This window comes from Coffea eugenioides, chromosome 2, assembly GCF_003713205.1.
Source record: "Coffea eugenioides isolate CCC68of chromosome 2, Ceug_1.0, whole genome shotgun sequence".
NCBI lineage: Eukaryota > Viridiplantae > Streptophyta > Magnoliopsida > Gentianales > Rubiaceae > Coffea > Coffea eugenioides.
Genome location: NC_040036.1, coordinates 1,771,208 through 1,797,177, shown reverse-complemented (window position 1 = coordinate 1,797,177; position 25,970 = coordinate 1,771,208). Strand labels below are relative to the sequence as shown.

At 33.8% G+C, this 25,970-nt stretch overlaps 1 protein-coding gene and 1 pseudogene across 1 annotated transcript; both read left to right on the top strand.

The window, feature by feature from the left end:
* Positions 1 to 12,388: 12,388 nt before the first annotated feature.
* Positions 12,389 to 14,105, top strand: LOC113764042 (annotated as a pseudogene).
* Positions 14,106 to 20,969: 6,864 nt separating this feature from the next.
* On the top strand, positions 20,970 to 22,629 carry LOC113764043 (UDP-glycosyltransferase 88B1-like). The gene has a single exon (XM_027308079.1). It carries the CDS (start codon positions 21,026 to 21,028, stop codon positions 22,475 to 22,477), a length of 1,452 nt encoding a protein of 483 aa, XP_027163880.1. The 5' UTR covers positions 20,970 to 21,025; the 3' UTR covers positions 22,478 to 22,629.
* The last annotated feature ends 3,341 nt before the right edge of the window (positions 22,630 to 25,970 follow it).

Below are 25,970 nucleotides of genomic sequence, written 5' to 3'. Positions count from 1 at the left end.
GGAGGTGTTTTATAAAAACTTTACTGTAACTGTGTATATGAAAAACTTTTACTGTAGATATTTTTTGGATTGTTTTTAGAGGTATTTTTAAAATATATTTTCGAGTATTTTTATAATTAACAATTTTTTTGGGATTTTTTTAAAATATATACTGGCTCTGTTTCTATATATTAATATTTATTTTTTTATATATATAATATTTTTTATTTCAATTTTGTTTTATAATATGTATGTATATTAATATATATTTAATATATTTATTTATATAAATTTATATATCAATATACATACATATTAATATATTTTTTTAATATATATAACAATATACAAAACATATATTTTTGTATATTGTTATCTACCTATATAGTACAAGCACGAATGAGTTTTGGCAAAAGAGTGGTTGTCTGTTGATGTGTCAAGCTCTCATTGGTTCAAATGTGGTCGTCCTCCTCATGCCAAAATCACGTGCCCAGCTAGAGAAATATTGGAGAGTTTTTTTGTTGTTGTTGTCCGAGAATAAGGCCCTTTGCTTTTCACTAAATTTGTTTCCAGCAAGCACCATTTCTCTGGTCAACAGATGACCATGTGAGTAAGCTTTTGACGGTTGGTGATGGTTTGATTGATGACAAGTGTTGGTGATGGGCTCAATGTGGGTTGGCATGATTTTACGGATTTGCCCTTCTTTTAAAATCAAATGCAACGTTGTGTATTGCTGAGCTTCTTGCTTGCCTCTGTGCTTTGGTGAGAGAAATTTCAGGTCTGCTATAGAGAGCTGCCAAAAACCGCCTTTTTGCTCTTTCCTTTGATTGAAATGACTGAGAACTCTTTGTTTCTACGATGTATGCAGAGGTTCCTATGTTTCTGGTGGCGCCTTTTGCAGATATCGTTTCTTGGTTGGAACAACAGATGGGGTGGGCTCGAGATACCTATTCCCATCAAGTGTCTCCCGTTTCCCATCAAGTGTTTCTCTTTCATCGCTGCTTTCTCCTCTCATACCCAAACCACCGGACCAAATACGGCTATTGTACCCCTTGTCGATGATCTTCTCCTCTCGTTATTCTTTGTTTCTCGGTAAAAAATTTATCCGGACACGGCATTTTGTTTCTCTCTTTTTTCCCAGGTACTTACCGATCTGTTCCAAAACTTTTCTTTTCGGACCACTACGGCTGTTGTACACCTCGTCCATGATCTTCTCCTCTCCGTTATTCTCTATTTCTCGGTAAAAAATTATCCGGACACTCAAACTTTTATTCCTCTCTTTTTTTCCAAGTACTTGCCGATTTATTCCAAAAATTTCTTTTTCATATGCTTTCTGTCTGGATGGACTATGACTGTCAAGAAAATAACATTATCGATTTCTGTTGGTGCTGGTTTCAAGCAATTATCTTTTTTTTTCCAGATACATTGCAGATCTGTTCAAAATTTTATTGTTTTTCCAGCACTTTCTATCGTCAACTTTTTTTTCTTTCTTTTTATTAGACCTGATATAACTAAAATCAGCTATTTCTGCTTTATCTATGCTATTCTCCATATTGTTGTTAATTCTTACAGTGAGCAATTTTTACAGTTTTTGAATGGCATGATTTTTCTCTTGTTGTGGAATATTTAGATTGATATTATGCTTATTGTTAAATTTGCTTGTTTTTAATACATATGTTTTTCTTTTTAGGAAACTTTTTGGTGCTTTTGTTGTGCTACGTTCTCGTTGATTGAGTAGGTTTGCTAATTTTTTTATGTATGTATTCTTATCTTTTTAATTCCATGAGCTCTATTTTAGTTAGATTGATGATTGTAGAACTTGTAAACTGCTTTGAGAAGTACTTTATACATGTTTTTGAATAAATGTGTCTATTCATGAGTAATCTTCTCTTAATTTTTCCTTGGATTTGAATATTTATTCATGTTTCCTTTTGTTTCTGGTTAGATTTTTACAAAGATGTATGGTGATTTTTTTTTGGAAAAGGGTGCAGCTTTCTAGCTAGAGTATTATGGCAGATGAAAGTTGTAAATCGGCTAATTTATTTTGTTCTCGGTTAGGCTATGATGATATGGTTTTGGTTTCATTAGATGTATTTCAGGCTTTAAATTGATTGCCGTATCTTGGCAAGGCAACCCTGATTGCATTTGAGGTTCATTCTTCCCTTCAAATGCAATGGGTCTGCAGCCATGGCGGTACTCTCATCTCTGCCTGATTTTTGCTGACAAACCTGAGCCTTATTTTAAGCTACCATAATTACTGCTTAATTTAATTAAAAAGATTTGATCACTGATTCCTTTTTTTCCGTATGTATAATAATTTTCAAATAATGACAATTTCTGATGTTCTTATTGGTTGTTTTCACGTTTGAAGCAATCTCTACAGAGCTATACCAAAAATTCTCAGGTGTGCTACTTTGGTTTATAGTTATAACTCATTCATCATATGATGTTGTACTTATGACAAAGCTTTAGCTTTTTTCCTTTTGCTTTAAACTATATGCTAGAGAAATTGCTTGTTTCTTTGGTACAATTCACATAGTGACTCTGATGAGCTTTTGTCGGTGTGCTTTAAATTTTTGAGAAATTTGTGGTCAGGTGTAGAAACTATATGAAGTTTAGAATGAAATGTTTAACTAAATATCTAAGTATTTGGGAGGTCTTGCAAGCCTCTATGTCTTAATTAGGGATGTAAGCGAGGCGAGTCATAATCGAGTAGCTCGGTCAACGGCTTGGCTTGAACTCGGGTTGACCGAGTTCGAGCTGAGTCTCGAGCTACTCAATTGTCATTCGAGTCGAATTTCGAACCAATATTTTGAGGTTCGAGACTTGTCGAGCTACTCGTCGAGCCAGAGGTATTTAAATAATATATTTATAATTTAAATAATATATATGTATTATAATTATAAAATGACCATTATGGGTATAAGTTTTACGGAATTTACAATAAACTCTTCTTTATAATAAAATTTCATAATGGCAAAAAAGTAATAACATAATTGTAAAAAGACCTAAAAAGAAAAAATGTCTAAAAGAGTGAAGATTGGTCGAGTCGAGTCAAAAAACTTGATTAGGCTCGACTTGATAAGGCTTGACTAAAGGTCGAGCCTTATCGAGTCGAGTCTCGAGCTTAAAGCGAGTTTCTCGAGTCAAGTTTCGAGTATCGATTTTTTGTACTCGATCGAACTCGAGTCGAGCTCGAGCCTAGGTATATATGAGTCGAGTCGAGCTCGAGTATAGCAATACTCGAGTTTGACTTGGTTCGATTACATCTCTAGTCTTAATAGAGAAGTAATTATGGTATTTGATGATTTTTTTTATAAAAAAATAGTAGTGCTTTTTTTCTTCAGTATAAAAAAGTCTGGTTAGTCAGGAAAATCTATTGGGTGCCTTTTTTTTTACTACTTCACAACCCAAAAGCATGAAAGAAAAAATCCTGCATTACTCACTTAGTGTTATTTAGGTAGAAATTCATTCTTCTCCTTTTTTTCTCTCTTTATGGTAATTAGAAGATAACATGTTCATAATGATGGCTTTTGGTAATGTTAAATTACATGTTTTGTACGTGTTTAGTCGTCACGAGAAATTAACTGACCATTTTTTTTAAGTATCTATATTTGGTTTCTTCTTTTTTTTGTCCCCTGGGTTACGAAGAATTAGAAAAATAAAGCATTTTTCTGTTTTTTTTTCTTTTGTAATCTTTGTTTTATGGAGAAATGGGGATGCGCGTTGCTAGAGTTATGTCACTTTCAAAGGACTGCATTTGATAATTTATTTTTGAAGATAAAGCCTTGTAAATCTCGAGTAGTGAATAGTGCCGTACAGTTGGCATTGCTGTCAAAGAGATTTGAACATCTACAAATGGAAGAAGTAAAATTGACTTTGGATCTATTTGACTTTTGTGCGTATGCAATTACAGTAAGCATTTAAACAATATAATGTAAGAGATTTCAAAACAAAATTCAAGGTCACACTATGTGCTACACCATATACTCGTGAGGCATCTTGGGAAATGATCAGTGCCACAGATTGTGCAACTATAGTATCTCATCCTGCTCATGCCATTAATGCTAGATTGGCTACATAAAAAATTTCTTATGCTTTTGATTGCTTTCTGCAGTATGGAATAGGGATCAATCCTATTTGTGTTGCAAGTGCTTTACTAGCACTTTTTTACTTCTATGCTAATTTATTAAGATGTAACCAAAAAAAGAAGTTATTTTGTTGATTATCCTCCTTTCTGGTAAACAGAATGTCGTTAATACCATTGCGTTATTGTCTTTGTGTTGACACCATGTTTATTTTTTCTTGAGCAAGCGTACTTGTAACCTTAATTCTGGTGAAAGTGTTCAAATGAAGTCTGTGCAACACTAGGATCAAGAATGCTCTATAGAAGGTCTTGTCTTTAAATTTTGGTGTAGATTCAGGCTCTGGGATGTTCCGATCACCCTCCATAAGGTTCCTGAACAACTTTAAATTAGAATGAACAGTTCTCCCCGTCTCTTTTATCATAACTGGTTTAAATTGATTGGATCAGTTTCACACCTCCTCTGATCACCCTCCAAAGGTTCCTGAACAACTTTAAATTGTGTACCTCCAACTAGGAAATGGATCACATCACTATAGTTTTCCCTTTTTCTTTTTGGTTAGTAGTCAAAATCTCTTATACCTCTGCATCCATACTGTGAAGCTTAAAGAGTCAGGGATGGCAATTCTCTAGAAGCAGTGAGGTTAATGAACTTTTACTTGAGATGGGTTCAAAGTGAACAGCATAAGGTAACATGCTCAAATTAAAAGTTATCAACAATTTATTTTGTTGCATGCCTAATTAACAATTTATGGACTTGACTATTTACATCTGCGATAGATAATATTGTCAAAACCCACAGTGAAAGCACACTTTTTTTTGTCTTCGCATTTTTTGCTAAATAGTTGAAAGTGAAAAAATCTTTGTTATGTAGTTCACCTTTATCTAGATTTTCTGATTTGAGTATGTAATTGTTTTGCTATGATTTAACACGTTTTTAATCTTCTTTTTTCTTCCCCAAAAAAACCTCATTGGAAAGTACAAAGGTGAAACCTGATACAAATTATGGTGCATCAATTAAATTTTATATTATAGGTTTAACAGTGACTTTTGGTCCGGCAAAGGCTATCAGTTTAATTAAGATATTTGGAGTAATAGCTGAGTTCCTTGCCATGTGAATAATGAAATTTCAATGACTTGTTTGATGGTTCGAGTGCTGAATCTACGTGTTTCTCCTCAAATTCAATGATGATATCCACATATTTCTCAGCTTTTAGCTTCCACTATATGAAATTTTCTGCACTTTTTCCTTTTTTAATTTAGTTATGTGAATAATGTACTTTTTTGGTTTTGCATGTGAAAATATTGAGTTTTTATGAGAACCATCTCCAAGTTGTGGAAATTGCGTAGCTGTATGATCAAGTTGTTTAAATTGATTTTGATATCTTCCATTGGCATTTTGTGTAAATTGCATAGATGCATGTTCAAATTGTGGAAAAGTTTACTTGCATACCGTCTGCAAGGATCTGGCACATTTAATACTTTAACTTTGGTGGGAACACGAGTTACCAATCAAGATACTAGGTTACCTGTAACAATCTTTTCATCTCTCGACTTTGGCAACAACTGTATCCAAAAAAAAAAAAGAAAAATGAAAAGTTCCTTGTTTGTGTAATGTGTTGAAAAATACAAGGGGTAACAAAATTTGCATTAGACTGTTAGTAACCAAAAGTGCAGATGTTTGTTGAATCTGTCATGTCCTTGTTGGCATCATTCAAGTCCCTTGATTTGTTTTTAACTTGGTGTTACAGTAGTAAACTAATTTCAATGGATTATATCTTTCTTTCTTTTTTGTTATAATACTTGGTAGGTTTTTCACCAGTTTCTTTCGAAAGCTGCTCATTACAGTTCTTGGATGAGTGCGAATGGCAGAAAGTTTTTGTTTTTGGTTGAGTTAAAAAATCTATTTATTGGAATCATGGAAGTTCAAGCTCATGTTTCGAGATTCTATAAGACTAATTTTTCTATTTATTATGAATTTCTTGACTATGAACAAATGTCAAAATTTGCACTGTTAGACAAATTGTAAATGCAACTTTTTATGGTTTAAAATCTTTTACAATTGCAACAATATTTTTTCCCTTTTGTTTGTTAGTTTATAATATTTCTTCATTTTTTTTTGAAACATATGATTGATATTACTCGATATCTCACACGTACTTTGCATGGAAAGATGCATATGTTCTATATTAGACCTTCTAGATTTGGATCCATCTGATATGCAGCCTATGAGATAATAACTTCATACTCTATGGATGAGACTTTTTGATACTAACCCACTCGAAGTTATGAACTCGTATCCCTCCAATCCTTGGATCTAGACGAAGAATCAAGTTGATTTGCGGAACTCTTGACCCCTCTAAATCACGAAGTTATGAACTAACAATATTTCTTAACCCACAACTTAATAATTTAGCGAACCAAAACTGTTTGTAAAGAACGCCACAACCATGGTGTATACTTGATTAATAAGTTTGATTTGAATCTTCTCAAGAAACTCTTTAAGTATTCAAGAAAGGCTCTTTTGGACAAGAGAAAGATGATAAAACTCACGTTTATTGTTGGAAAAATCTGATTATTAACGATGGAAAAATTAGGTTATTTATAGCCTTATATGACTTGAAAACTCAATGTGATTTGTGATCACTTATTTGGCTAAGAAATCAACTAAGATTCGGCCTTCTTTGAAGACTAATTTGGCCGAATATTACTAAATAATTAAACCATTAAAACAGCAATTAGATTGACAATTAAAATCCTAACTAATACTACTAATCAAATGACATTAACTAACTAACAAAACAACTATTTAAGTAGTTTGCTTCTAACTCTTCATGTGCGACCAGCAAAGTGACACATGGAAGCTCTTCAAGTTGAAAGCCTTCAATAGTCCTTGTGTCATAACCAATTCGATCTTGAATTGCGCAAACAAGTGATTGTAGTGAATCTCTAAGTTTTCTTGCACGAGCTCTTGTAATCGGACCACTTGAAACTTGTACAACTTGATCAGCCTTGAACCCTTTGGACCTTTCATCACTGTTATTATCAACAATGTGAACTTAAACATTCTCAACATTCACAACTGAGATTATAATCATTCTACTTTGCTATTAGATGATGGTTAGACTTTGATTTGTTTTGTCCTATATGTTTTATGAACAATTCACTAGATATTTCTACAATGTATATCTATTATGCATATTGTTGTGCTTTTCAATGATGTCTCTTTCCATTTCTGGATTCTTAGTTACGTTTCAGGCATTATATAAACAGGGCATAACTGGGCATGTAAATTTTAAAATTGTTCACCGCGCACTTGTGCGGTGATCCCCTCCTAGTATATATTAAAAACATATAGGTTCCTTGAGGAACGGCGATGCTCAAATCAGTAGGAATTAAAGCCTTCCCTCGGGCAGGCACCTTTGTGTCAGCAGCGCTGCCAAAACAAAATAACAAGCACCTCAAAAATCTTTTAGAAATTATTTTCCTGATTAAGAATCGATCATTGCTCTTGCAAAAACTAAAGGAAATCAATAGCTATTACCTGGAGAGATCATAGCCAGCGGAAAGAGGAGAACCCCTAGAGGGCAAGATTGCATTATCAGACAGCCGTTTGACTCGAAAAAAAGGGGTTGCCTGTTGGATTGAACAACCTAACTTTAAAAACCAAACCCCTAGGTTTTTTTTTTTCCAAAAGTCAGCCGGCAGACATCTGCGTCAGGCAGCTGTGCACAGTCAGCAAGGCTGCGACTGATCCCTTTGACCCTGCTGAATTTTATGCTGTCAGACTGCGGATGGAAAATTTATTTTTGCTGCCGTGCTGACGTATACAATGAGAAATAGAGCGTGTCAGAGCTTCATTTGACGGATTTTTTTTATACGAATATTCTAAGAAATTAGCTAGAGAAAAGGGCAAAAAACAAAAGATCGACAGTATATTTAAGGTTTCACCAGAAAATAATAATAGTGACTTATTTGCTTATGTAACCTATTATTATTATCGTTAAATTTATGATATATATATATATAATAAAATTTACATAATTATTATTCTTTCAAGATCGACAGTATATTGACTGGACCGAAGCCTCTTCAAAATGGTACAGTGGTTTGTACCACTCAATTGGTATTAGACTGACAAATCTGAAATTGTGGGGACAAGTAAGCATAAAGTAAAAATAAAACCGGTAAAAGGACACTTTTAGACCTCATCACTGAGTGGGGGAAACGAAAACTAAACCTCATCACTTTTCACTTCAGTAAAGTTGAACGAGGCTTCGGTAGGAAGAATAGGCAAGTTCATCTCCGGAGAAATTACATTCCCACCTCACTAATAGACCCAAGGCCGAAGAAATTACACCCAAGGTTTTCAAAATCGGGATCCTACCTAGCGTCGTTTTTTGGTTTGCAAGATCGGATCGTAGGATCGGATCATAGAATCGATAGATCCTACAAAAAATGTAATAAATTGTCATATTTATAATTTTTAAATTTGCAATTCATAAATATATTAACAAACAATGTAATTCATGTGCAATCAGTATAATTATATTGTTAATTAAGGTTAATTCATTTCTAAAGGCTCTAAAGTCTAAACCATATTAATTTATTATAATAAAGACACAAAACACTAGTTCCATGTGATAACCTATAACAAAGATCATTTATTTACTTTAGTGAATTATATGAGTCAAATTTAAAGATTCATCAAATTTTCTAGATTTGGAATTGGGCTTAATTATTTACATGGATTTAAAGCACTCCGAATATAATTTACAACGTAACAAACGACACTTAATTTCGAGTTTTCTACACAAAGATATAGTCAAAATACTAAAATTATTATTAATTTATTGAAAATAGTAAGATCGTATCAGGATCGTAAGTTGGATCGTTAGTCTTAATCCGGATCGTATGATCGTAGGATCGTACGATCCGATCGTGATCCTAACAACTATGATTACAAACCCACCGCAATGAGAGACCCAAGGTAAGATGGGCTGGCTGCAAATTTTAATTATCAGATTGGCATCCAACACAATATTGTTATCTACAATTAATTTATCCAAATTTTACTACGACTATCTAATTTTATATTATCTATGCTGAAATTTTATGCTCTTATGTCATTTTACATAATTAAATCAATCTAAATTTATCTAATTTTGCATATACATATATTAATTATTTTTTGTAATCCATATAATTGTACTACTACTACCTAATTTTATATTATCTAGCTTGAAATTTCTTCCAAAATATTTAAATTATCTACTCTTACGTCAATTTATTTATTTTTTCTAACTTTTTTTCAGTTATGTATCTAACTTTACATTTTCTTCATAATGTCTATTGTTCACTCAATTAATTTGCACTAATTGCCTTTTCTATTACGACAACATTTTTCACAATGTCATAATGTTTTTGCCTACAAACCAGTCCGACACTCAATTTTCAATTCAACCAAACAACATCAGTCTTAATTTTCGGTTCAACCAATATAACGATAAACTTTACTTACAATTCTATTCTAATTCTTCAATCACAACAGGTACAAAATTATATTTAATCTTCAAAATTTGTATTCTAGCGGGAATTCACTAACGATGCCAACATTTCACTTAATCCTTAGTGGGTCCATAATCGATTCGAGCAATCCAACTACAATATTCCACGAGATTTTCCACATAAATTAGTACATTTGTGCCTAATTTTATTAAATATTTTAATTGCATTTAGCATTTTCTTATCCAACCCATACAAACATTCATTAAATAATCGTGCTCAAATCGACTCAATTCATCTAATATTTACCTTATACAATATCTTGCTTCTACGAATCGGTTTCTTTCTTTCTACTTTCTACAACTACACAATGAATCTAAAAACAATATTTCTTATTTTTTCTATACTTACAATTCTACCACTCTATTGTTCATAATTTAGAAAACAATATTAACAAATATTTTAAATTGGTCTTACCCATTTTATGTCATATACTAAAGTAATTACATCCTATTTTATGATTCTTGGTTCATGAAGAGAGTTCCCATTCATTTACAAAAGTACAACATATATAGAAACAACTCTTTATTTCTCTCTTCAAAAAAATTACAAATTATAATCTAAAAGCATATTCTTTTACATGTTTTGATTTTTTCTTGCCTACAATCAAACTGTTCTTTCTTTCGATCTAAACTAGTTACAAACAATACTGCATAAGCAATTTTATTCCACATTTCAATTTTTTCCTCGATTACAAAAACAATAGTTCAAAACTATATCCACTAATTGATCATTGTTACGAAATAACAAAAAGACAACAACTGACAAAACCATACATACATATATTATGCTACATTTGAGACCAGTTATCCAAGAGTAAAAGTCTATGAGAAACAAGTGGGATGAATACACAAAATAAAAAAAATAAAAGAAAGAAGTTTCCCGAACTTTTGCACATTTTCAACATAATTTCAATCTAATTTACATTTTTTTCCTTTGAAACCGTTAATATCATTATTTAAAATCTAAGATACCAATGATGATCCAAATTCGAAACATTGCTATAAAAAATGCAAAGCCAAAACTATTGAGTAGTGGCAAATTGACTTTGATCTTTAATCATCATTTTTTCGTCAATTATCCTAAATATGCTTAAGATTTGAAACTTTGGGGACCAATTTGTTTTGATCCAAGCATTAATGATCAGTCCTACATGCATGCAAAGTATTATAACCAAGAACTGTATTTCTTCCAAAATTTTGGATATATGTCATATATTGATTTAAATTTTGTCACTTAATCATAAATTTTTATCTCTTTTTGCCTAAAAACATGTTCAAGTTTGGGGTACCAACTGTAAAAAGTTTTTTATATTATTTGAAAGAAAATTATTCATTCATTAGTAAATTTTGGGCATGTCATCTTGTATTATATTATCCATGAAAATATATGGAATACTTTTAATGTGAAGATTGTTTGTTGTCATATTTTTAGAATAGACAATGAGGAGTTATATTTTTGTATTTATACCAATTAAAAATATTCTTAACTATATCACTACATAGTCTAATCAATACGAACATTTTACTTCAAGCATGTATACATTAGGACAAATGCCATTAGTATTACTAGTGATAAAGAGCACACTCAATCTATGTGCAATTTAAAACAATCACTTTTTATATGGAAGAAATTGGCATAAAATTTTAATAAACAAAAAAATTTTGATCTTTAAAAGCTTTTTTAATATTATTTTAATGAATTTGGTAATTATAATGTTTATGGTTGATTATCGATGAAAGTTAGTTATGCTATTGGATGACAATATATAGACAATATGTTATTCAAATGATAAAAGTATAATTAAGGTGATTATGATGATAATGTTGAAATTTTAAAAGTGACAAGTATGGTCTAATTAAATTTCACCTATTTGCACTCCGGTTATTATGTCATCAATTCATTCTCATTAATTTGGACTAATACCATTACAAATGCATTTTTTAAACATTTCTTTATGTTCTACCCGCAAATATAATAAAAGAATCATATTAATTACTTCTCATATAATAAAACAACATATTACTTCTCCTACAAATATTCCATCTCAACTAATTAATTAACCATTCATTTATTCCTTTACAATTATTAATTCCTATGATCTGTTTAATTAATTGTATATATTATTCCAAAATTTCTTCCAAAATATTTAAATTATCTACTCTTTTGTCAATTTATGTAATTAAATGAATCAAAATTTGTCTAATTCTGTACATACATATATTATTTATTTTTTCTAATTTCTTTTCAGTTATGTATCTAACTTTACATTTTCTTCATTATGTCTATTGTATATAAATTAGAAAACAATATTAATAATGTCTTGGGTCTTTTCACATGGGTTAACGTGGGTGAACCCATGTGACTGACAAATTGTCTTGGGTCATTTCAATGTGGAACCCACCATCACAACACTCATTTAAGTTCCGGTAGCCTTAACCCACACCAAAAACAACCTTGAATTTTGCTTTTCCTAACGTGTCTGGCTCCTACCACATCAAACCACTTTACCAATGCATTGGTACAAACCACTATACCAATTCGTAGAATTTTCGTTGACTGGACTTTTGCTAAAAGACCCTCCCGGGCGATGTACGACGTTTTCGATGTACATGAGAGAAACGGTGACTCGACTTTCGCTCAAAGACAAGTTGATGTTGCCTACGGGGACTTGACAAAGAACAGTCAGTTGATTGCATTTATTGGCTATGGAAAATAGAAGGGAGTTGCTCTCTATTTATTTGGAACTTGGAAATTTGAGGCTCTCAATTGGCTCAAAGAGTCGCGTAGTTTTTGTGGAAATTGGGTGCACGAACAGAGAGAGAGAGAGAGATGGGGAGCAATCCTACAATAGTTCTGTATCCATCTCCAGGCATGGGTCACCTGGTTTCCATGGTGGAGTTGGGTAAGTTCACTCTCAACCACCACCCTGGATTGGCTGTTACTATTCTCGTTGTGAACCCGCCATACAACACCGCAGCCTCCACTGCTGCTTACATGAATCGCATTTCTGCCACCACCCCTTCCATCACTTTCCACCACCTGCCCTCTCCGCCTCTTGACCCTGACTCTTACCCCTCCTTGGAAGCTCTCCACTTCGAGCTCCTTCGACTCAGCAACCCTCATGTTCACCAAGCTCTGCACTCCATCTCCTTGACAGCTGGAATCTCTGCATTCATCATCGACTTCTTTTGCACCTGTGCCCTCTCTGTTGCTACCAACCTTGGAATCCCGACTTATTACTTCTTCACTTCCGGCGCTAATTGTCTCGCTCTCCTCCTTTACTTACCCACGCTCCACCAGTCAACAAACAAAAGCTTTAAAGACCTGGACGAACTTTTACATGTTCCTGATTTACTGCCGATACCACCACGAGACATGTTAGTCCCTTTGCTGGAAAGAACGTCTCCTGAGTATGCATTTTTCTTAGATGTTGCGACGCAATTGGCAAAATCGTCCGGGATCCTAGTCAACACGTTCGAATCGCTCGAACCTAGCATCTTGAAATCAATCGCTGATGGAAAGTATGTTCCGGATGGCCCCACTCCGCCTGTTTTCAGCTTAGGACCTCTGATTGCATCAGACAACGGGAAAGGTGGAGGTGCAGCAGGTGGAACGGGAGGAGGTGTGCATGAATGTTTGAAATGGCTGGATATGCAACCAAGTCGAAGCGTTGTATTCTTGTGCTTTGGGAGCGTGGGTCGATTTCCAGCTGAGCAACTGAAAGAGATAGCCATCGGGTTGGAGAGGAGCGAGCAAAAGTTCCTGTGGGTGGTGCGCAGTCCGCCTTCTGAGGACAAAACCAGCCGCTTTCAAACTCCACCCGCCCCAGATCTGGATTTGTTGCTTCCCCACGGGTTTTTGGACCGGACAAAGGGTAGGGGTTTCGTGGTGAGTTCTTGGGCGCCGCAGGTGGATGTGTTGAATCATGGGTCGGTGGGTGGTTTGTGACCCACTGTGGGTGGAACTCAGTGTTGGAAGCAGTCTGTGCGGGTGTGCCTATGGTGGGTGGCCACTTTATGCTGAGCAGAAGCTGAATAGGCTGTTCTTAGTTGAGGAGATGAAGTTGGCCTTACCAATGGATGAAAGTACGGAAGGTGGGTTCGTGAAAGCGGCTGAAATCGAGAAGCGAGTTAGGGGGTTGATGGATTCGGAGGAAGGAAAGGTGATCAGGGAAACAGCCCAGGCAAAGAAGGAGGAAGCAAAGCAAGCAATGGCTGATGGGGGCTCATCCATTGTGGCATTGGCCAAATTGGTAGAATCCTGGAGGAAGCTGGAGTAAGCTGGGAATTAGCCGCATTTTCTTGCACCAGTCTCACTGCAATAATAAACTAATAAACCCTATGGATGGATATATTTTGTGCATTTAATTTGTTACTGGACGGATTTATTGTTATTTGAATGTCAACAAATATATTTTGAGTATAACATATGACAGTATGCTATTGTTTAGTTTATGAGGAGAGTTTTTTCAACAGAGAGTTTTTAATCCGAAATAGTAGAATCTGAGTTAAGGTTTCGAGGCTTTCCTCTGAATCCTCGAAAACGTTAAGTCGCAACCCAATTAATAACTCTTTGGATGTTTTCCCAAATGAGTTCTGTAGATAACTCGGTGCAATGTTGCAGTGAGTGTTTGAGAGCAGCGTCATCATGGGAACAAGTGTTGCACTCACTCATGTCTCGGATTTGGATTGGTCCTAGACCCGCCCTTGCGGCTGACCCTTGCTGCTCCTAGCTAGGCCTAGGTGTAGTTGCCACCAAGTCTCCCAGGCATGCATCATCATAAATTTAAAATTTTCTCTCTTTGCCAACTCAATAATCCCAAACCGGGTCAGGTCTTCAGGTCAGATTCACTATTTATTTATGTATTTTTTTTCCTAGCAGGAGATTTTTATGTTTTGCAGAGTTGAAGAGGGAAGGAAGGAAGAAAGAAAAGGGTTTGAAAATTGAACCATGAATTAATCTTATAATAATATCACTTGACTGATGTCCCGGTATGTTGACTTGAGGAACACGAGATCCTTAATATCACTTTTTCAGTGATAATTCAGTGTTACTTTTATATTTATGTCAAATGTCCTGTATATTTAATTTATCATGTATTATTTATTTAAATTTCTTCTATCATCACATGATAAGTATTGACACTGAATTTCTTGTACTTCTTGCCAGATAAGTGCAAAAGGGAGAACTCCAGTAACTGGATCCCAAGTAGACTTGAGGACCGATAATTCTTCGTCTTTGTTGTACGCATGTGATGGTGGTATGTTAGCGTGCAAATTCAAGTGGAACAGCGGAAAGGGAATCATGGTGTTGGGGATCAGATTTTTGTGGCTGGTGCGGAGTCTATGTTGTGCTATGTATTTTCAATTTTGGACGTATTATGTTGAAAAGACGTTTGCCCTTTCGAAAGGGGTCCGGGTTTCTAACAAAGTAGGCGGTCAAAAGTTTCCGGGTCCACCAGTTAACTTTTTCAATCAGACCGGACCTTGACCAACAAAACAAGGAAACAAGTGGAGCGGCTTTGATTGATTGATTTATTTATTTTTGTCAAAAGGATAATTTCATTCATTATAAAAGTAATTTATATGTGCGAGCAAAGGTTAGAAAAGCTGTACATCTAGTGTTCAATGGCACTGAGGAGAATTTCATTTCTCATCCAAAATAAAATGTCTAAGACATAAGAGCTTAATCTTTTACTACTTTCTATATTTTCTTCACTGATCAAGTAAAAAGAGCACGTGCAAAACAACTACTTTCTATATGTAGCGCGGCTTTGATTGGATTAAAATTTTTTAAAAAATTGCTACACTCCTGGGTTTGTTTGGATTGTACCCTCCCTTTTTTTATAACTGTCGTTTAAGGTTTTGCACACCAATTAAGAAAAGTTTTCATTGCTTAAATCTATACACCACTTTCCTTTTATACCCTCATTAATTATTCAATTCACCCATGTTTTCTAGGAAAGAATATGGAAGGGCAGAGAGAAGCAATAATTACTAGGAGTAGTAATTAAGAATCCTGTAAGAGAGATAAAAGGGTAAAATTGTGAAAAAATAATAAATGCTGCATGGGGATAGTAAAACGACAGATAAAAGTACTTAAGAGCAAATTCCTTAAACGACAGTTATAAAAAAAGGGAGGGAGTAAGTTATTTGAGATATTTTTATTGTAACATTTTTTGCGATGTGATGTATGTGAGATGAAAAGGTAATTGAGAAGGTAAAAAGGTGTATTGAAAATTATAATGATGATGTAAGCAAATATATTTGGGGAAATAAAGGCCAATCCAAACAAATATCTTCAATCACTTTTTTACTTTACATATATCAAATCGTTACAATAATTTTGTTATAAAAAATTTAAAAAGATGCAATCCAAACAAAGAAGTATCTACCCCAACCAGAAGTTTCCCAAACTCGAATATCTGCTGTCGTTTCCTAACCCACCCTTGCAGCCTTGCTCCTCCACCAAACAACCACTGCCGCTACCAACAGGCTCGTCCACCGCCACCCGAATTTCATCGTCTTTGCTGCCACTCCTCCATTGCTGTAATTTGTTGTGAAGATTATAAAGAGTCCTGATTTTGCTTTTTTTATATATATTTTCTTGATTAAAAAGGACATGCAACTTTTTAATTTGAGTACAAAGTTATGATCGCGTGATTTGGTGGTATCCGAAACCGTCTGACTTGCATGTGGAGATGATGCACCTTTTGAATACCTTTTATTTCTAATCTCATAGGTTATATGACAAAACACGCCAATTTACTTGTTTTTTATCCCTTTTTTGGGTTAAGTCAAGATTTATTAGGACAATCAACTATTGCAAAATTTGTTTTCTGGGATCAATAATTAAGCCTAATGCTTTTAAACATTTTGGTTAGTCCTTTTTGCTACTCGTTGGCGTCAAGTGATTGCTCATTATTCTTTTATACAAAAATGAATTAATTTATTAATAAAAGAAGTTTAAAAGTTTAATGAATATAAAACTAAAGATGAGATTTAAGTAAATTTAAATTTTTAAAAAAATAATAAACTCATATTTTATAAAAATATGAAATGTAATTTTGATGAATTATTAATTTATGATATGAATAGTACCAAAAAGTTAGATGAAGTTTTCAAAAAATATATATTATCTTATTATTTCATCAAAATTGTTAATTTAACTTGTTATTCCAACTCGAGATAAAAAAAAATTATTATTTAATAGAAGATATTAATTTGTAGAAGTTTACTGTATTTTTTACTCTAAATCGTTGTGTATAGGTCACTTCTTAGTGTTGATTTTGTTACATCTCTGTTAAGGATAGCAATGGGGCCGGGGGCCCACGGGGGGCAATTGGGGCGGGGACGGGGGGAAATTTTTTCCATGCGTTTAGATTACCCCGCCCCGCCACCCATTTAAAAAAAAATAAAGATATCTATATATATATGTACATAATTATATATAATATTTAATTTAATTAGTTATAAATTTATAATAATGATATTATTAGTTATATGTATCATTTAATGTATATTAGTATATGTAATATAATTGATATTATCAATTATACTACTAATTATACATGTCTATTAATAAAAATTATTAATTATTTATACTAAATTTATTAATACATTTATATTGAATTCCTAATTACACTTAATACAATAACACTTTTTCTAAAAAAAATACAATAATAATTTAGTGATTGTATTTGTATCAAAAGTGAAAACTTAATTATTTTAGTTATATTTGTTATATCATATTAGATTGTATTCAAATAACTTTTATTCAATTATTTTTATGAATGTCAATTGTGAAATTACAATGAATAATAATTTGGTGATGTGTTGATATTTTAGTACTTGATTATTTGCTAAAATTTAATTATAATGAAATTATATAACAAAATTTTTTAATCCCTGCGGGGAAAGCGGGGTGGGTGAAGCAGGGGGGCGAGAGGTGGGGGAGGAGTCCCCCGCCCCATTGCCACCCCTAATCTCTGTTATCAAATCCTCGGTCTATGACAAAGGTTGAAGTATCAAGAATTAGAGGTCTTGGATTCAAGTCCCTTGCCCCTTCTCATGATTTTTAAAAAATTTCCTATTATAAGATAATTACCATTTTGTATGTAGTTGAATCATAATTACTCTATATGATCTCTAATTTTTGTATTTCTCTGTTCTTATTATATTTCAAGTTTAGACTTTTGTTTTCTCCAGGTAGGAAAAAAATTGAAAATCATTAAAAACTTTCTTGCTCGTAAATTGTGTCACAACTATTTTCCTTTATGTAAATATAAATCAAATTTGTATTTACTAATATATGATTAAACCTAATTGTACAATAACTTAAAATCTACATGACTTGTTATGTGATTTTCAAAAGAACTCGACGGCAGCACCGGAAAAGATTTTACTTAGCTTGGGGATGAAATAAAAAGTTGTTTCCAGCACTATCATGTATTCTGATCATATCAGTTCGCTCAAAAGGCAAAAGAAAAAAAAAAAACCTTATTTATAAATTGGTCCCTGCTACAAAATAGATAACCGGCCAGCATATTCAGTATTTTAGATTAAAAAAATAAAAAAAATTGCCAGTCGTGTCCAGTGGATTCAACGGGCATATAACAAGAAAACCACCTCTACAGGATCATATTTTTCCAACATTTTTTTCTTTAATCAATATTCCAAGAAATTTACCCTTCAACAGACTATTTAAGAAAAGTGTTTGTTGGACATACTTTTAGTTAAATCAAATATAAACCTCTCTGAGATTCCATTGAGACGAGATTTGAGGAGTTCTGAGGAGGATCCAGGCAAATTTCTTTGCAGGCGGAATTTTTGTTAGATTGTATCTTATGGACTACTGAAGGCAGTTTAAGGTTTCATGAGAAAATCTTCTGTAAACTTTGATAAACCAGCGTTCACACGGCAAGAGGGGTCTAGGGAAAAGGGCAAAAATCAAAAGAGTCCTATATATTTAAGGTTTCACCAGAAAATAATAATAACGACTTATTTGCTCATGTAACTTATTATATACACTAATAATTTATACACTATCACCGTTAAATTTATGATATATAAATAAAAATTAAATTTTATATAATTATTATTCATTTAAAATCGACAATATATAAAAAATTATATAAGTTGTCTGGACTTTTGCTCAAGGGTTAATTTCGCATACCTCTCTTGAGGTTTTTGATAATTGCAGAAAACTCCCTTCAGATTCTAAAAATTACACTTATCTCCCCTATTTTCACTATTTCAGTAACATTCTAGGCTTAAAAAGCTGTACTTTTTCTCAAAATTCCTATAATGTCCTTAAGTTATAATTCACAACAAAAATGTAAAGGAAAAAAAATGATTCATAGTCTCTATTTTATTTATCTTTACTTACTATCACTATTATCTACTCATCAACATTCAAATCACCATTAAATAAACACTTATCTTTGTTCTAATGTTTTTCTTTTAGCTAAAAATTTATGATACAAACTATTATATTAACTATAAACGCTATATCAGATATTCAAAAGTTTACCTACAATCTCATATCAATATTAGATATTACTTCATATACAAGAATTTTCATAAATATCCCTAAATTTTAATTCCATGCCTGCCAAACTTTTTAATACAAAATAATCTAAACTATTACTACTAATATCAATATCCAATATACTCCATTGGCACAGTGTTCAAAATCAATCAAATTCTCTCTATAGTAATAACATCAATAATTGTAAATAAAAAATAGAAACACAAAGCAGTTATAAATATATACCAAAAATACTTTTTTTCATGGCAACTATAGCAGTATAATTTATATTTAGTTCCTATTCAACTTTCTATCCTTAAGTTTTATTTTTTTTATCTCTATCACTATCTTCATCTTCATCTAGTTTGATAATCAAATTAGCACTCAATTTGTCATTTGACAATTTCAATTTGCTAATGCCTATTAAAAATTTAAAACAAAAATGGGCGCAAGGAAACTATTTAATAATAATGAAAAATTGAGAATTGGAAATCGATACCAAAATATATAAGTATTTGTGGTTAGGTGTGTATGGTAATTCTATTAATAGCGACAGCGTACATTTGGTTGATAATAATAAATAAATAAGTTTCAAAGGAAAATAGATCTAGGAGAAAGTGGATAGATAGTTAAATAGAAAAAACTGTAGTTTGAATTATTAGTTGATAATAGATGAGAAATCTTAAATATTTGATAGAGGTTTTCAATGAATTGATAATTAATGAATGATATTGTTGTCTTTTTATCACACCAAAGGAGGTTTTCATAATTATGAAAACTTCAAGTGAGTCGAGTAAAATTATCAAAAATTTTATGTGAGGTTTCTGAAATTATCCCTTTGCTCAAAGACACTTCCCAGCAACGTACGCCGTTTTGGATGTCGTAGGTTTTGGATGTCCATGAGAAATGGTGCCTCGACCTTTGCACAAACAAAGACAAGTTGATTTTGGGAATAATTTCAGAAACTTCTCTTGAGGTTTCTGACAATTTCACTGAGCTCCTTTGAAATTTAAAAAATTGTATATACCCCCATTGATTTAATAGTTTTAGTAACAAAATTTTAAAATAATATTGATTTGATCAAATTTTTATCATGTAATTATAAGATTATCTAATGTAATTATAAGGAAAAGGTGCCGAATTTTTCATGTCAATACCTACTATTTAATAAATAATTATAATAATAATTTTATTACTATGATAGAATACTTTTGATGGTATTTTATTATGAATTTATATTTATAATATAGAAAATAAAAAATTATAATTGATTCAGAATTTATGAATTTTTTGAGTAGTGGAATTATCATAATTTAGTATTGATTTTGGACAATTTCTTTTTGATTTATTGTTAATTTTAATACCAAAAAATAAAAACAAAGATTAGAAAAAAAATTGGATTACATATAAAGTTAACTCATAAAAAAAATCATTAGTTTGACATTTGATCACAATAGAAACTAGAGATAATAGTAGTAATTTTATAATTTTATTGGCAAAAAAATAAAATAAAAAGGAAAAAGAATGAAAAATAAGTTTAAATTCATTCTAAGTATAAGCATATCAAACAAGGAATTTTTAGAGTATGTCATTGTAAATAACAATAGAGATATGTGTAATTTTTCAAACCTTAATACAGCTAAGTGAAATTGTCAGAAACCTCAGGGAGGTTTCTGAAATTATCCCTTGATTTTGCCTACGGTGACTTGACAAAGCATAGTCAGTTGATTGCATTTATTGGCTATGGAAAGTTGAAGGAAGTTACTCTCTATTTATTTGGAACTTGGAATTTTGAGGCTCTCAATTGGCTCAAAGAGTCGCGTAGTATTGTGGAAATTGGGTGTACCAACACATAGAGATAGAGAGATGGCGAGTAATCGTACTATAGTTCTGTATCCATCTCCAGGCATGGGTCACCTGGTTTCCATGGTGGAGCTGGGTAAGTTCACTCTCAACCACCACCCTGGATTGGCTGTTACTGTTCTCGTGGTGAACCCGCCATACAACACTGCAGCCTCCACTGCTGCTTACATGAATCGCATTTCTGCCACCACCCCTTCCATCACTTTCCACCACCTGCCCTCTCCGCCTCTTGACCCTGACTCTTACCCCTCCTTGGAAGCTCTCCACTTCGAGCTCCTTCGACTCAGCAACCCTCATGTTCACCAAGCTCTGCACTCCATCTCCTTGACAGCTGGAATCTCTGCATTCATCATCGACTTCTTTTGCACTTGTGCCCTCTCTGTTGCTACCAACCTTGGAATCCCGACTTATTACTTCTTCACTTCTGGCGCTAATGGTCTCGCTCTCTTCCTTTACTTACCCACGCTCCACCAATCAACAAACAAAAGCTATAAAGACCTGGACGAACTTTTACATGCTCCTGATTTACTTCCAATACCACCACGAGACATGCCAGTGCCTTTGCTGGAAAGAACGTCTCCTGAGTATGCATTTTTCTTAGATGCTACGACGCAATTGGTAAAATCGTCCGGGATCCTAGTCAACACGTTCGAATCGCTCGAACATAACATCTTGAAATCAATCTCTCATGGAAAGTATGTTCCGGATGGCCCCACTCCGCCTGTTTTCAGCTTAGGACCTCTGATTGCATCAGACAACGGGAAAGGTGGAGGTGCAGCAGGCGGAACGGGAGGAGGTGTGCATGAATGTTTGAAATGGCTGGATATGCAACCAAGTCGAAGCGTTGTATTCTTGTGCTTTGGGAGCGTGGGTCGATTTCCAGCTGAGCAACTGAAAGAGATAGCCATCGGTTTGGAGAGGAGCGAGCAAAAGTTCCTGTGGGTGGTGCGCAGTCCGCCTTCTGAGGACAAAACCAGCCGCTTTCAAACTCCACCCGCCCCAGATCTGGATTTGTTGCTTCCCCACGGGTTTTTGGACCGGACAAAGGATAGGGGTTTCGTGGTGAGTTCTTGGGCACCGCAGGTGGATGTGTTGAATCATGGGTCGGTGGGTGGGTTTGTGACCCACTGTGGGTGGAACTCAGTGTTGGAAGCAGTCCGTGCGGGTGTGCCTATGGTGGGGTGGCCACTTTATGCTGAGCAGAAGCTGAATAAGCTGTTCTTAGTTGAGGAGATGAAGTTGGCCTTACCAATGGATGAAAGTACGGAAGGTGGGTTCGTGAAAGCGGCTGAAATCGAGAAGCGAGTTAGGGGGTTGATGGATTCGGAGGAAGGAAAGGTGATCAGGCAAAGAGCCCAGGCAAAGAAAGAGGAAGCGAAGCAAGCAATGGCTGATGGGGGCTCATCCACTGTGGCATTGGCCAAATTGGTAGAATCCTGGAGGAAGCTGGAGTAAGCTGGGAATTAGCCACATTTTCTTGCACCAGTCCACTGCAATAATAAACTAAACCCTATGGATGGATGGATATATTTGTGCAAACACTCCTGCTACATTTGTTACTGGAAGGATATATTGTTATATAAATGTCAACAAATATATTTTCAGTATAACATATGATAGTATGTTTAGTTTATGAAACTTCAAATTGTCACGAGAAAGTTCGGGTGTCAATGAATTAATTGAAGATGGAAAGGGGTTGTTGCATTTGCATACTTGCACAGACAGAACCAATTTTATCGAAGGGAACCGGAACACAAAACCAGTTTGGACCCTCAACAAACGGCAAACCCCTCGAGAGGAGAGTTGACACGGAATTTTAATCCGAAATAATAAGTACTAGTAGAATCTGAGTTAAGGTTTTGAGGCTTTCCTCTGAACCCTCGAAAACGTTAAGTCGCTCTATTAATTCTTTGGATTTTTTCCCAAATGAGTGTTTTGACAGCAGCGTCATTATGGGAACAAGTGTTGCACTCACTCATTTCTCCGATTTGGCTAGTCCTACAAGTCAAACTTGCGGCTGACCCTTGCTGCTCCTAGCTAGGAGCAGTTGCCACAAGTCTCCCAGGCATGCATCTCAAACCGGGTCGGGTCTTCAGGTCAGATTCATTAATTATTTATGTATTTTTTTTTCTTACATAGTAGAAGTGGGAAGGAAGAAAGGAAAGGGTTTGAAAATTGAACCATGAATTAGTTTTATACGTAATAATTTTATAGAAGAAGTGCTGGTATGTTAAGTGTTAACTTGAGGATCAAGGACTGATTGTTATTGGGTCTTTGTTGTACGCATGTGATGGTAAGTATGGTAGCGTGCAAATGCAGGTGGAACAGCGGAAAGGGCAATCAGATTTTAGTGGCGGGTCTATGCAGTATTACGTATTTTGGACGTATTAATGTTGAAAAGACGTTTCACCTTGTAAAAGGGGTCCGGGTTTCTAACTAAGTAGGCGGGCAAAAGTCCCCGGGTCCACAGTTGACTTTAATCAACCATAACGGACCTTGACCGATACAACAAGCGAACAAGTAGCGCGGCTTTGATTGGATTGGAAGTCTTCTTTGAAAAATTGCTACATTATTTTTTCATGATCAAAATTTTTAAATATCTTTTTATCTTATATCTATATATATCAAATTTTTACAGTAATTTTTCTATAAAAAATTTATAAAAAAACAATTCAAACAAAGCAATATCTACCCAAGCAGAAGTTTCCCAAACGCGAATATCTGCTGTCGTTCAAACTAACCCTAGCTACTCCACCAAATCACCATTTTTTGGGTTAAGTCAAGATTTATTAGGACAATCAATTACTGCAAAAACTTGTTTTCTGGGATCAATAATTAAGCCAAATGCTATTAAACATTTTGGTTAGTCCTTTTTGCTACTCGTTGGCGTCAAGTGATTGCTGATTATTCTTGTTGATTGGTGAATTTTGGGTTCTTGGTTTTTTTTTTACAAGAAAAGGAATGGGTATATATATATGTGTGTATGTTTATATGACATATTTATAATGTTATTCGATTCGACTCTAGATCAAATTCGATCGAATCTATTGACCCTTAATCCTAAATTCAATTGAGTCGATATCCGATCCAAGTCCGAAAACATAGTGTAGTTTTTTTTTTTGGGGTAATAGCAAGACTTGAAGTTAAGTCAGTTGATAATTTGGGCCCATCTAATGCAATTCCAGATGCCACCGCTAACTCCAACACCATCACGAGCTGTGTTCAGCTATTTTAAGTTGAATGTTGGGCCTTTACAGGGTACTACTAATTGGTAGACACAAACACAGGCAAATTAATTATTAGGGATGGCAACGGGCACCTGCGGGGGTCATTGGGGCGGGGGAAAAAATTCCCTCCATTTATAGGGGGGGCGTTTGAAAAAATATATATATATATGTGTACATAATTATATATATAATGATATTATCAATTATACTACTAATTATACATGTCTATTAATAAAAATTATTACTTATTTATACTAAATTTATTAATACATTTATGTTAAATTCCTAACTATACTTAATACAATAACACTTTTTTCTAAAAAAAACACAATAATAATTTAGTGATTGTATTTGTATCAAAAGTGAAAATTTGATTATTTTAGTTATATTTGTTTTATCATATTAGATTGTATTCAAATAACCTTTGTTTAATTGTTTTTATGAGTTTCAATTGTGAAGTTACAATGAATAATAATTTGGTGATGTGTTGATATTTTAATACTTGATTATTTGTTCAAATTTAATTATATTGAAATTATATAATACAATTTTTTTAACCCCACGGATGCCCCTGCGGGGGAAGCAGGGCGGGGCGGAGGGAATTAAAATACACCTCCCCCAACCCCCGCCCCATTGCCACCCCTATTAATTATTTACAACTTTCAAATTGATTTTGTTGTCCTTTTGGATAATACTACTAACTCAAATCGAATTAGAAAATCACTCAAACACATTCATTAATCTAGTACTTGTACTTATCGAAGGAAGTAATTTCTTGAATAAAATGAGAAAGTAAACAGAAAAGTTTGACATGAATGAAAAATAAATAAATAAATAAATAACGTAACGCAGTTCGTCTATCAAGGTTAGGGCTGCAAACGAACCGAACTGCTCGAGTTAAGCTTGACTCGAGCTCAAAATATTAAGCTCGTTAGCTTGCGAGATCGAGTATATATATTATATTTTTTATTTTAATAATAAAATTACATATATATATCCTTAATATTTTATTATTTATTAAGAAAAAAATTATTTTATTTATTTTTTGAAAAATAATAATTTTATTTATTTTTTCGATCTTTAAATTATCAGCTCGCCGAGTTCGAGGTCGAGTTTGAGTTCAATAAAACTAAGTCAAGGTTCGGCTCGATTAGGTCCAAACTCGATTCGACTCGACTCGTTTGTAACCCCAAGGTACAAGTCACCATAGTTGGATCATGAATGCTGCAAACTTGAAGAAGGTTCTTCTTACTTACGGCCTTGGTTCGTTTCGATTCATTACCAGAGTTGATTTTTGGGCTGGAAAAATCACGTAGTCATGGATTTGCAAAAATGGGCCAAGTTTAGAGAATGGGCTTTTCTCAGGTGGTCAGGCATGTGTCAACGTTTATTGCAGTGTGAGATGTCTTTTGCTATGGACTAGAAACAAATATAGCTTTGATTCCAAGTTCTTCCCATTCCTGATGCAAATTCTTGTCTACGTTGTTACTAAATGGGCACTAATGGTGCGTTTGGGAGGAGAGATTTGGTCAGAAAAGAAAAGAAAGTGATAAAAGAAATCAAATTTTCATCATTTGGGAGATTCTTCACGTCAGAAAAGAAGGAAAATGAGTTGATTTGATTGGATCTATTTTAAGGCTACAGTAGAGAAAAGCTTTTTGGCTGTTTTGAGCTGATTTGGACGGAAAGTGGAAGAGTGCCTATGAATTTTTTCAAAATAT